We start from the raw sequence: 12,288 nt of genomic DNA, 5'->3' as shown, positions 1-12,288 counted from the left end.
AGACACGACTTCCCTTTAATGAAACCGTGTTGCGAAAAGAAGCAGATTTGGATATATGAGAAGAATTGCACATGTGTGGTTGTGGCAACATTATGCTTATGAATGTGTCATGTATCACTTTTGATGTTGAGGAATGGGCAACTGTTTCATTTTGGAATTTTTGCAAATCAACATGGCAGAAATCACCAGTTTGGTTGACATTTTCGCTTGTAAGGTTCTAATGCAACATCAATTTTTATTTTTACCTCCATAAAATTTAACTGGAATTTTGTTCAATTTATTCTTGTTGCTTCTTTTAATAATCACGTTTTGTTCTTTCAGTCTTGCAGCCATTCAATGCAAAGCCTAATTTGCTGAAGAAATGTCCTGTGGGAGCAGTTCCTGTGCCTCACCTGAAAACATTTGCTACACTATTACTTCCGGATTTCGTCCAGTGACCATGTGGACCCCATGGTTCCTGATGATACTTGTCAATACAGCAGCTGTAACAGGTGAATACAAATGGAACAGAAATCTTAGCATCGGGAAATGTATTGTGTTCATTTAGATGTCAAGTAGAAACTCATATTGAATGTGAATGGTCAAGTGATTTTACTTCACTGGCTACTTAGTACTGCCTTTGCAGTATACCTTTCCTGTTTCTCAGCTCCACCCATAGGGCCTCTGTAGACAAGCTCCCTAATCTATCCTGCCTGAGTACCGCTGTAATATTTTCCCTGACCAACAAAGCCACCCCCCCCCCCACCTTTTATCCCTCTGCCTCTGTCTTGCCTGGAACATTGAGCTGCCAGTCCTGCCTCTCCTGTAGCCAAGTTTCACTAATGGCTATGATGTCATATTTCCACGTGTCAATCCACGCCTTCAGCTCATCTGCCTTCCTCACAATACTCCTGGCATTGAAATAGACACACCTCAAAAGATTATTTCCACCACACTCAACCCTTCCATTTATGATTTCGCTTGAGCTAACCTGTCTTTTTACCCCCGCTCCACTATCTGCTCTGACACTCCAGTTCCCGTCCCCCTGTAAATCTAGTTTAAACGCTCCCCAATAACACTAGCAAACCTCCCTGCAAGTATATTGGTCCCTTTGTAGTTTAGGTGTAACCTGTCTCTCTTGTATAGGTCCCACCTGCCCCAGAAAATGTCCCAATGATCCAAAAATCGGAAACCCTGCCCCCTACACCAGTTCCTCAGCCACGTGTTCATCCGCCCAAGCATCCTACTCTTACCCTCACTGGCACATAGCACAGGTAGCAATCCTGAGATTACTACCCTTGGGGTCCTGTTTTTTAACTTCCTTCCAAGCTCTCTATACTCTGTCTTAGGACCTCCTCACTCTTCCTACCCATGTCATTGGTACCAGTGTGTACCACAACATCTGGCTGATCACCTTCCCACTTTAGGATGCAGCGATATTAAGCATAATCCTATCCAAATGTTCAGTCCCATAGTATTGAAAGAAATCAAAGAGAACAAAAATAACCACAAAAATAAATTCAGTCCCCTGGATTATTTGGGCTAGGTAGCCAGTGCTGTAAAGTCCAAAAAAGCCCAAGGTCATTGTTTGGACATTTCTGCTCTCTACTGTGTATAATTTTCTCATAATAAATAGGGTTTAAGGTAAGAATTTAAGATAAGGTACAGGTCATATTGACTTAAGTCTACAAACCCAAGGGTGGCAGATTGGATTTCCAGTCTATGCTAGCTTTGACTGGAGTGGAACTTGGAGTGCCGGCTCCGAGTCCCACTCCAACTGGCTTGGAGGCCAGTTTATGGGAGAAAATGTTAGTTATTCAGTTTCTCTTTCTGGAGGTGTATGTCTGTAGATATTGGTTGAATTTTGATTGTAATTATCGCTTGACTAAATAGCCTATTTAGAACGGCCAATTCGTGGTGTGTCTGAGGGCTGGGATTTAAAGGAATGTCACCGCTAAGTCTCACCACACAGATTGTCACTAAGGATGATGAAGATTCTCTGCTGACTAACTGTTAACTGGGGACAAATTAAAACTTCTTCGCCAGTATGGCATGTTTTACTCAGTCGATTAAACTCACGAAGCTAATGGGAGAGCTTGAATTCCTTCTCCATTAATCTTCTGAGGCCTAATTTTAAGATCTGCCCAATTATGAAATGTTATAAACTCTTGTCTCTTGTATGCTAGTAAGAAGCAATTTGTTTGACTTGGAAAGCCAGCCTTGTAGAGCCAAAAAACCTAAAACCCACTCCCCACCATATGTTTTTAATATTCTGAGTGTGGAACTTCAAACACTTACTGTAGCTCTTTACTTGAATATAACTATGAAACCACCCCACAAAATGATATTACTGGTGAAAATAATGCGCCAGTCCCTCTGATGCCAAGACTCTGATAATAACATGTAATTTAAATAGGAGACTGATAGGTTGTACCTTAAAAATTGCATAATTAGTGAGATCAAATATTATTCATTTGTTCTTTGACCTTATTAAGTAAGAAATGTGTAGTTGCAGCATTTTTCAACCTGAAGAACTGTAAATAGAGGTAATCTCAAAGAGTTAATGTTGGAATACCATATATATTTATAATATATTGTTTTATATCTGGATTTGGATATCAAGGGCATAATATCAAGATTTGGTTAAGACTCAAATTGTGAGTATGCTAACTGAAGAAGGTAGACAGGTTGGTAAATTGGTATATATCAGGTGAAAGTTAATGCAGAGAAATGCGAGTTGACCTGTTTTGGGGCTAAGAATGAGGACAGGTTACATGAACTAAATGGCAAAACTTAAAAAGGACTGGGAAAGCAGAGGGGCTTCAGATACGCAAATCTTTCCAAGTGGCTGGACAGATTACTAAAGCTGTAGAAGAAGCAGCATGTGGATTGCTAGGTGTTAGAAATACATGTGCAGAATATAAAACCAAGACCCAAAACAACTTAGAAAAAACAGTGGCTTGGTGACATTAAGAATATTGCTCTCAGTTGCTTCCTTTATTTGAACTAAATGTCAAGGCTGTGGAGAGGGTGTCGAAATGATTGACAAGAATGAAACCATAGTTGATAGAGTTATGAACACAGACTAAGACAGTTGGGTTCTTTTAATTTGAACAAAAAAGCTTAAGAGGGTATGTGATGAAAATGTTCAATATGATCAAGATTTTTCATGAGACAAATCAGGAAAAGCTATTTCCACTGATTGCTGTATGACCATCATTAACAGAATTAATCAAGAGATAAGCAGAAGTATTTTTTTTGCAAGGGTTGTTATGGTATGGAACACCCTAACAGAAACAGTGATGGATATAGAGTCCAAATCACCATATGAATGTAAAAAGCTGTAGAGACAAGAGCAGTTATGGGTCTGTGCATAGGCTGTGCAGACAGATGGAATAAATGTGATGAAATTGAGTGGCTTCCTTATGTAATGTAAAAATTATGTGGTTTTATGTCCAGCCTTATTTAATCTTAATCAAGTATTGCTAAATTACTTGTGCAAATGTAATATCAAATCAGCAGTTTATTTTTGGAGCAAGCATTTGAAGAATGGAACTCCCCTGAGTCCAATTTATTGACCCAAAACACAAGGGTTGTAATCCACTGCTGATGCCCCTCAGTTAATAGGTTGCAAAAGGGAAGATGAATTATTTGAATTCCAATTAACAAGAGTAACCTGTATTTCAGTGTTTTGAGAATGCTGCAGCATTCTTGGCTGAATATTGCAACCAAAGAACCCCATTTAAGGTACTTTGACACATTGTTGGTTGTCAGGCAATCACTATCTTCTGTGTCAGTAGCAGTGCTGAATTCTCTCCTTATGTTTCAACCGCAGTAAGCATCTTTATTGATTTGATTGATCTGAAAGCTACAAAGCACAAGATAATCAAAGTAACTGAATCTATGTCTCGATGGTAATAATAAACGCTGCTTGTGGTGTGCCAGGGAATTGAGGGTAGTGAGCCCATTTTGAAGGACATGACCAGCAGTTTATCTCATTTTTCAGATCAACCTGTCTTCGGTTCCTAAGTGAGATTGCCTTTTACTACTTCACTGTAGGAATTTGAGTTCCTAATAGCAGTAAAATTACATCAAGATGATAAATGAAATCACCACAAAGAAAGGGTGCCAATTATTTACTTTTCTGTGGAGTATAAAGTCCATAAATGATATGTGGATGGAATGCCATTAACTTCTTGACTTCTGATTAATTCTGCTGAATCATTTGTAGATTTTATTCTGGTCAGTTCCAAATGAAATTTGCACTTCAGAATCATTGAAGAATTTTTGGACCGATTCAGTTCTTGAAGACTAAAAAGGCATGAAAAGTACAGACCTCCTGAAAATACTAATATAATGCCACATAATTGGTGTCTAAGGAGTTATAATAATGCAATGATAATGATAGAATGATTCATATTCTTGACTTTTTACACATATTTTATACTGTAATCCTCTCTGTGTTTGCTGACTTGTTACTTAATCTTATGGCATACTCTGCCACCTAGTCATACCCTTTATCTCACATATGTCATAAGAATGGTTTTACCCAATTTCTTCTAGAAAGGAACCACTTTAAATGTTGTTTTTCTAATGACATCCAGCAAATGTTGACTGGTTGCCCTGCGATAGCCTATTTATTTAATGGCAGTCTGCTGATTTGGGGGTTTGTGGAATCAAGATGTCGTCGCACTTAAGATGTTATTTGGAGAAAGATTTGGATGGCTTATTGTGTAAAGCTTACTGGACCTCTCACCAAGTCTTTTTTTTGTTGCTCTATCCTTAAGTAACAATCACCCTTATGTTCCCACCTTGAAATAATAAGATTTTGTCTTTGAAGCAATGTGATAAATGTTAGCAATCCAAAATAGAAGTCAGAACATGATGCAGAAGTTTAGTCACTATTGACAATTTATTTGGGGAAAATAATGTGGACAGCGTGGTCGCACAGTGATTAGCACTGCTCCCTCAAGGCACTAGCAACTCAGGTCCGATTGCAGCCTTGGATGACTGTCTGTGTGGAGTTTGCACATTCTCCCTATGTTTGCATGGGTTTCTTTCGGGTGCTCTGGTTTTTCCACACAGTCTGTCAAAGATGGGCAGGTTAGGTGGATTGACTATGCTACATTGCCCCTTCGTGTTTAAAGATGCGTAGGTTAGGTGGACTGGCTGGGTAATACGTGGGTTTGTGAGGATAGGACGTGGGTAAAATGTTCTGCTGGAGAGTCAGTGCAGACCTGATGGGCCAAATGGTCTCATTATGCACTGTAGGGATTCTATGATTTGCATGTAACTTTAATCTATCCAAGTCACACATGATCTCAGACTCAATATCTAGTTGGCTTTAACTAGGAAGTACCATCTTCAGTATTTTTGCATGAGAATGGGCTGAATTCCTTTATTAAAATATGTTTAGGATCTATGTATTTTTTGAATGTCTAAAGCTTCAGAAGATGTGTTTTTTTAGCACTGTTTGTGGGCTAAGATAAGAACAAACACTTTGAACTCTGCCACCACCAAACAAGTCATGGTGATTTTGGGGTTATGTATTTAAGTGGTTGAAGATTGCTTTTAGAGCTTCTTACATGATTTGATGGTGATGTTATTAGGGTGTAACACAGGATGCTGTTTAACTTTCAATTTGTCTTCTACAGGCAAGAGGTCCTAGAATAAATTTGAAATGTTAATTTGAATTTATGTGTACAAACCATATCTTTTCAGTTTGTTAAAACCCACAACCTCTAACATAGAACTAGTTGACACACCCTCCCTACTTCACCAAATCCCACTCTAAGGCTCCAATCCCTCTTGCCTTTCACTGGGGCTGCAGTGTCCTGCTGCTGGTTTTTCTATCCACCAACTGACCAGTCTTTCAATCATACTGGTGGCCAGGAGGAAAACATAGGATTATAATGATAATGAGGTCCTGCTGTAAATTTGGCAGGATCCCTGCACCCCCTACCCTTTAAATTTCCGCATCTTCACTCAGCAAACTGATCTCCTCCCTGTTAATGTCTGAGTCAATGTGCATCGTTGAATAATAACATGACTATCAGCAAGATATTTGGCAAGGGAATTAAAATATACAGAAGCACAATGTGTAGGATGTAGCTTTCTGTTCATCTCTCTTTGGACTTTATGCTTTGGGTGAGAGTTAATGAGGACAGAAAGATTAGAAAATGTGGCAAAGCCAAATTGGGACCAATTCAGGGCATCCACACAGCATTTTCAGCGGATCCAATCCATGATATAAATTTATCCTTGGTCTAGTCTAACGAAGGGATAAAATTTCCTCTGCTTGATATTTGTAGTTTGTGACATGGAAATAAAAAAGACTTGAGCAAAGCATGTGTAAGAAATGGTGGGCAGAACAGTATAAGAGAGGTTCTGTGAGGAGAGAATGGAGAGAGCAAGATGGAAATGGATAAGAAGAGAGTTTGGGGCACATGTGAAACATGTGCAGTGGGGGCAGGGAAAATGAAAATTAACTTACTCATGATTTTATTACTTGCAGCAAATATGGTCAGTCTTCCGCCACTGGGTATTGACTCTGAAATGAAGAGCACCAATGTGACCTTTTCCATTTTGCGTAGCATCTAGCCTTAAGGTGTATTGGAGATAGAGATTGTCAATTTAAATGCCTATTTTTCTTTTTACCTTGCATGTAGCTTTGAGTTATGGGAATTGAAATTATTTGCCACTGGATTTGAGGTTACTCAATTCATTTCATGTAGAATTCTGACAAACTGCCAAGAGGGGATTTCCATCTAGTCAGCACAGGATGGATCCATACCCATTTCACATGAAACATCGAGCTGTTTTCTTACATTCTTGGGCTTGGAGTCAATTTTCTGTATCTTGAGTTGTGTGCATAAGCCACGTGAAATGCTAACCCCACATATTATCCTACTAATCCCACTGACACTAAAGAAATTTTATCCCTTTGTTAGACTAGGCCAAGGACATATTTATATTTTGGATTGGTTTCGCAGTGTGACTGTTGTGGATGCCCTGATTTGGATTTGAATATATTTGCGGGATGGGGCACAGGAAAGGCTTGATTGCCACAGCACTCAGAGAGCTCTGAATAACTCTGGAATTTGGAAAACTTGGTAAAAAGTACTCTATAGCATTAGGCTGCTCGCACAATTGACTCCTTCATTCCCTTATCCAATGAGGTCTAGGCTTTTATTTTTGATCAGTCTTTAGATGTGGTATTGCAATTATCTTATCCAATTCAAATTCCCATCAGGCTGCTGCTTCATGTATGATGAATATGGGAACCAGATGGGATTCATTTTCGCTTATTTATTTTAATAATTAAATGTGTTCCATATGAAGTAAAAATGAAAAACCAAATGGGTTGTTTATTTTTAGATTCTGATATTTGGGTTCGGAGCCTGGGTGCTAATTTCTGTGACTCAATTCATATGTGAATTTTTCACATTCTAATGTACATGTAATGTGCTTCTTCTGTTGATGTGCTGCTGAAACCTTTATTGCCTTTGATGCCCCTAGGTTTGATTATTCCAGTGCTCTCCCAGCTGGCTTCCATCTTTAGAATCATAGAATCTCTAGTGCAGAAGGAGGCCATTTGGCCTATCAAGCCTATACTGACAACAATCCCACCCAAGCCCTTTCACAGTAACCCCACATATTTATCCTATTAACCCCCCCGCCCCAACACTAAGGGATAATTTAGTATGGCTAATCCATCTAATCTGCAGACCTTTGGACTCTTGACTCTCTAAATTCGGGATCATTCATAATTTGCAGCAAGTCCCATTCGCCCATCAGCCCAGTGCTTGCTGACCTACATTGACCCCTGATCCCACAATGCCCCCTTTTTTGTGTCAGAGTTCATCCATGTTGTCAGATCCCTCCTTGGCCTTTCCCTTCCAACATTATAACCCTCCAAGATCACTTGGGCTCAACTCTGCCTTCTTGTGTACACCCGATTTTACTGTCATCATTGACTGCCAAAACTTAAAACCCTGAAACTCCCTGCCTGAATCTCCTCTTTTAAGATGATCTTTAAAACCTACTTCCCTGACAACGTCTAGGTCACTTGTCTTTAAATTTGTTCCATGATTCTGTTAAATTTAATAATGTTTCTGTGAACAACTTGGATTTTTTATTGTGTTAAAGGAGGTAACTATAAATACAAGTTGCTATAAACTGCAAGTAGTTGTTATACATGGTAAAATTTCAAGGAAAGCAAATTGGTATAATTAACATTTTTTTTCAGCATCAGTCTGTGTATCATTGATTTTGAGCTAAGTTTCTGTTAATTTTTAATTTAGTATGTAGCGGAACAAAAAGCAACTAAAAAGAATGGATGTCTTGTGAAATTGAGCCTCGCATTGCTGACTGACCAAGAATTTCAGATGTTGCATTAGAAATCACTGGCTCCTCAATCTTGCAGTTTGTAACACTGTCAAAACCATATGCCAGAGCCATCTTTTATTAGTTAAGGATTGAACTCTGACCTCTCTGCTGTTTTAAAAAAAAGCACTGGCACTATATATAAAACTGATCTCCTGTTGCCTGATTGATATTTGCTAATTAAAGCGGGTACAATTTTGTCTTTTAACAAGCATTTATACAGTTACATGGGTAAGATGGGTATAGAGGGATATGTGCCAAATGCGGACAATTGGGATTAGCTTAGTGGTTAAAAACTGGGCGGTATGGACAACTTGAGCCAAAGGGCCTGTTTCCATGCTGTAAACCTCTATGACTCTAAGAGAAATCTTCTATCTGAAAATTCTCCTTGTGGCTCAGCCTTGAATGAAAATACTGAACTTCCTAATTATTGTTATGAGGGCAAATAACTGTATGCTAAAGGGGCTGTGCAATGGCAAAGCTGTTTTTTATTCAGTATTTTGTACAGTCTTTCACCCTGAGTCTCCTCCACAGCTCTTGGTTCTCCAGATATTGCAAGGAGTGAACTTTTCGCTTTTGAAGAGAAAATGAAAAATCCTTCATGAATACAGTGACTGTTATATTATGAGTTGGTGCACAGATTGTGTCTGCAGTAAGTCTAATAGCAAATTGCAAGCAAGTCCTTAAAATGCAAAGGCTGATCGAATGGTTACTAAGTTTGTGGGGACTGAAGAAAGGTGGGTCAGTGTCCTGTTATCTTTGAAAGTAACTACAAACTGTCACATTTTATCCATGAATAAAAATGATTTTTTTCAAATTTGTTACTGAAAATAATCGTTTATATATTTGACCTTGAATATCTAAGTGTTTTTCGTGCAATTTAAATACCATTATTATCACTGCACACACAAATACTTCAGACCGCAACAAAAATGTCTCGAGAAAGGTAATTTGTTGCAGGGTTATGCAACACATATAATATTGAGGAGAAGATTTTTTGGCTAAATGAACGGATGGAAAATTAATTAACGTGCTATGTTTTAAAGAGCCTTGTTTGTTGTGCAAATGGGCTGATATCAAAGGAATTGTTTGAACAATTGTTCTGTTTGTTCTTAATTAAAGGCAATATTTTCAAATGGGGATGATACTTGATGTGACAGTATTTGGATTAGACTATAGTATTAAGTCAAAATACTACAATAAAACTTGTCCTTAGAATAAAAGCCACTGAATTGAATATGGTGCAACAATAACCTTACAATATGCTTCCTATCTCCGCCGCACCTCCCCAACACACTCACTGCAGTTTTGGTACAGGCTGACTTGACCTAAGCTGGATTTGGACACTGAGTTTCACTTTGGAGTCAGCTTGGGCTCTGACGTACAGTTTTGTGTTGCTGCGAAGCTGAAACGTCATTGATAAACCTGCTATGTGAATGCATCCTAAAATATATAAATCTTCCACATGGTAACTGCACACTTCATATCAGGTGCACAAAAGAACTGAAAGGAACATCTCAACCTAATACTTCTCACATCAAGTATCACCTCCATTTGAAAATATTGCCTTTAATTAAGAATAAACAAACATGACAGTTGTTCAAACAATTCCTTTATTATCATATTTGCACAGCAAACTAGGGTCTTTAAAACATAGCACATAATTAATTTTCCATCAGCTCATTTGGCCAAAAAATCTCCTCAATATTATTACATTGCTTAACTCTGCAATAAATTACCTTTTGCTAGAACTTCTCGCTTCTGAGAGGAGAAAATAAAAGAATCATTCATGAGTACAGTAACTGTTATATTATCAGTTGGTGCACAGATTGTGTTTGCAGTAAGTCCAGTAGCAATTTGCAAGTAAGGCCTTAAAATGCAAAGGCTGATGCAATGGTTGCTAAGTTTGCTAAGGAATCTAATTTTTTTAAAAAAGAGTGGGACCTGAAAGAGAGGTTGCAACACTATTAAGTCTAGTAAATAAAACTATTTAAGATCATTGGAAAGGATAGGAAAACTGGCTGGAGAGGGCATTAATACAAATGAGAATATAGGTCAAGAAAAACAGGCAACTCAGTTAGAATTGAGGAATGAAAGAGAATTTAAAACAGCAGTAGGAGTTGTCTGCACATCTCCTGGTAGCATTAGTGAAGTGGCAGAATATGCTAATTCAGAGATTAGAGAAGCTTCAAGTGAAATCAGTTTTAATGGGAGTTTCCTGGAGCAAAATCATAGAATCGTACAGTGCAGAAGGAGGCCATTTGGCCCATCAAGTCTGCACTGACCACTATCCTACCCAGGCCCTATCTCTATGACCCAATGCATGTACCCTAAGAAGTCTAACTGACACTAAGGGACACATGGTAGGTTGTTGCATAAGGTTAAATCTCACGGGATCCAGGGTGAGGCAGACAAATGGATACAAAATTGGCTTGATGACAGAATATAGAGATGCCTGCGTTGGACTGGGATAAGCACAGTAAGAAGTCTCACAACACCACGTTAAAGTCCAACAGGTCTATTTAGTAGCACAAGCTTTCAGAGTATCGCTCCATCTTCAGGGGAGTGAACACAACTCTTCACAAACAGGGCATATATAGACACAAACTCAATTTATAAGGTAATGGTTGGAATGCGAACTTTACAGATAATCAAGTCTTAAAGGTACAGACAATGTGACTGGAGAAAGGGTTAAGAGTTTCCTGTTCTTGGTGTGCATGTAGATGGCGTAGTTGTCTCATAATAGAGTCATAGAGGTTTACAGCATGGAAACAGGCCCTTTGGCCCAACTTGTCCATGCCACCCTTTTTTTAAACACCTAAACTAATCCCAGTTGCCTGCATTTGGCCCATATCCCTGTATACCCATCACACCCATGTAACTATCTAAATGCTTTTTAAAAGACATAATTGTAACTGCCTCTACTACCACCTCTGGCAGCTTGTTCCAGACACTCACCACCAGTTGTGTGAAAAAATTGCCCGTCTGGCCACTTTTGTATCTCTCCGCTCTCACCTTAAACCTGTGCCCTCTAATTTTAGACTCCCTTACCTTTGGGAAAAGATATTGACTATTTAGCTGATCTATGCCTCATTATTACATAGACCTCTATAAGATCACCCCTCAGCCTCCTATGCTCCAGAAAAAAATGTCCCAATCTATCTAGCCTCTCCTTATAACTCCATCAAGTGCTGGTAGCACCCTAGTAAATCTTCTCTGCACTCTTTGCAGTTTAATAATATCCTTTCTATAATAGGGTGACCAGAACTGCACACAGTATTCCAAGTGTGGCCTTACTAATGTCTTGTACGAGTTCAACAAGACATTCCAGCTCCTGTATTCAATGTTCTGACTGATGAAACCAAGTATGCTGAATGCCTTTTTCACCATTCTGTTCACCTGTGACTCCACTTTCAAGGACCTATAAACAGATATCCCTAGACCTCTTTGTTCTGTAACTTTCTCCAACGCCCTACCATTACCTGATGACAGAAGACAGAGAGTGGTTGTAGAGGGTTGTTCTTTAAACTGGAAGCCTGTGACCAGTGGTGTGCCTCATGAATCGGTGCTGGGTCCGTTGTTATTTGTCATTTATATTAATGATTTGGTTGAGAATTTAGGAAGCATGTTAGTAAGTTTGCAGATGGCGCCAAGATTGGTGGCACAGTGGACAGTGAAGAAGGTTATCTCCGATTGCAGCGGGATCTTGGTTGGGCTAGTGAGCTGATGAATGGCAGAAGGAGTTTAATTCAGACAAATGTGAGGTGATGCATTTTGGTAGATTGAACCAGGGCAGGACTTACTCAGTAAATGGTAGGGCACTGGGGAGAGTTAAAGGACAAAAATCTAGGGGTACAGGTTCATAGCTCCTTGAAAGTGGAGTCACAGGTGGACAGAGTGGTGAAGAAGGCATTTGGCATGCTT

General features: G+C 39.0%; 1 protein-coding gene across 3 annotated transcripts in view; it reads left to right on the top strand.

Moving 5' to 3' along the window:
* LOC145342927 (adhesion G protein-coupled receptor L3-like) overlaps nucleotides 1-12,288 on the top strand; it is a 937,845-nt gene that overhangs the window by 367,278 nt on the left and 558,279 nt on the right. For all 3 annotated transcript variants that reach the window (XM_080188553.1, XM_080188552.1, XM_080188551.1), the window contains exon 3: nucleotides 322-491. In XM_080188553.1, the coding sequence (XP_080044679.1) occupies nucleotides 362-491 (130 nt within the window). In that variant the 5' untranslated portion in view covers nucleotides 322-361. The remainder of the gene's footprint in view (nucleotides 1-321; nucleotides 492-12,288) is intronic.

This window comes from Carcharhinus amblyrhynchos, chromosome 5, assembly GCF_965287045.1.
Source record: "Carcharhinus amblyrhynchos chromosome 5, sCarAmb.v2.hapA, whole genome shotgun sequence".
In the NCBI taxonomy this organism is placed as follows: domain Eukaryota; kingdom Metazoa; phylum Chordata; class Chondrichthyes; order Carcharhiniformes; family Carcharhinidae; genus Carcharhinus; species Carcharhinus amblyrhynchos.
The sequence above is the reverse complement of the archived record's forward strand: the minus strand, read 5'-3'. Positions and strand labels throughout refer to the sequence as shown.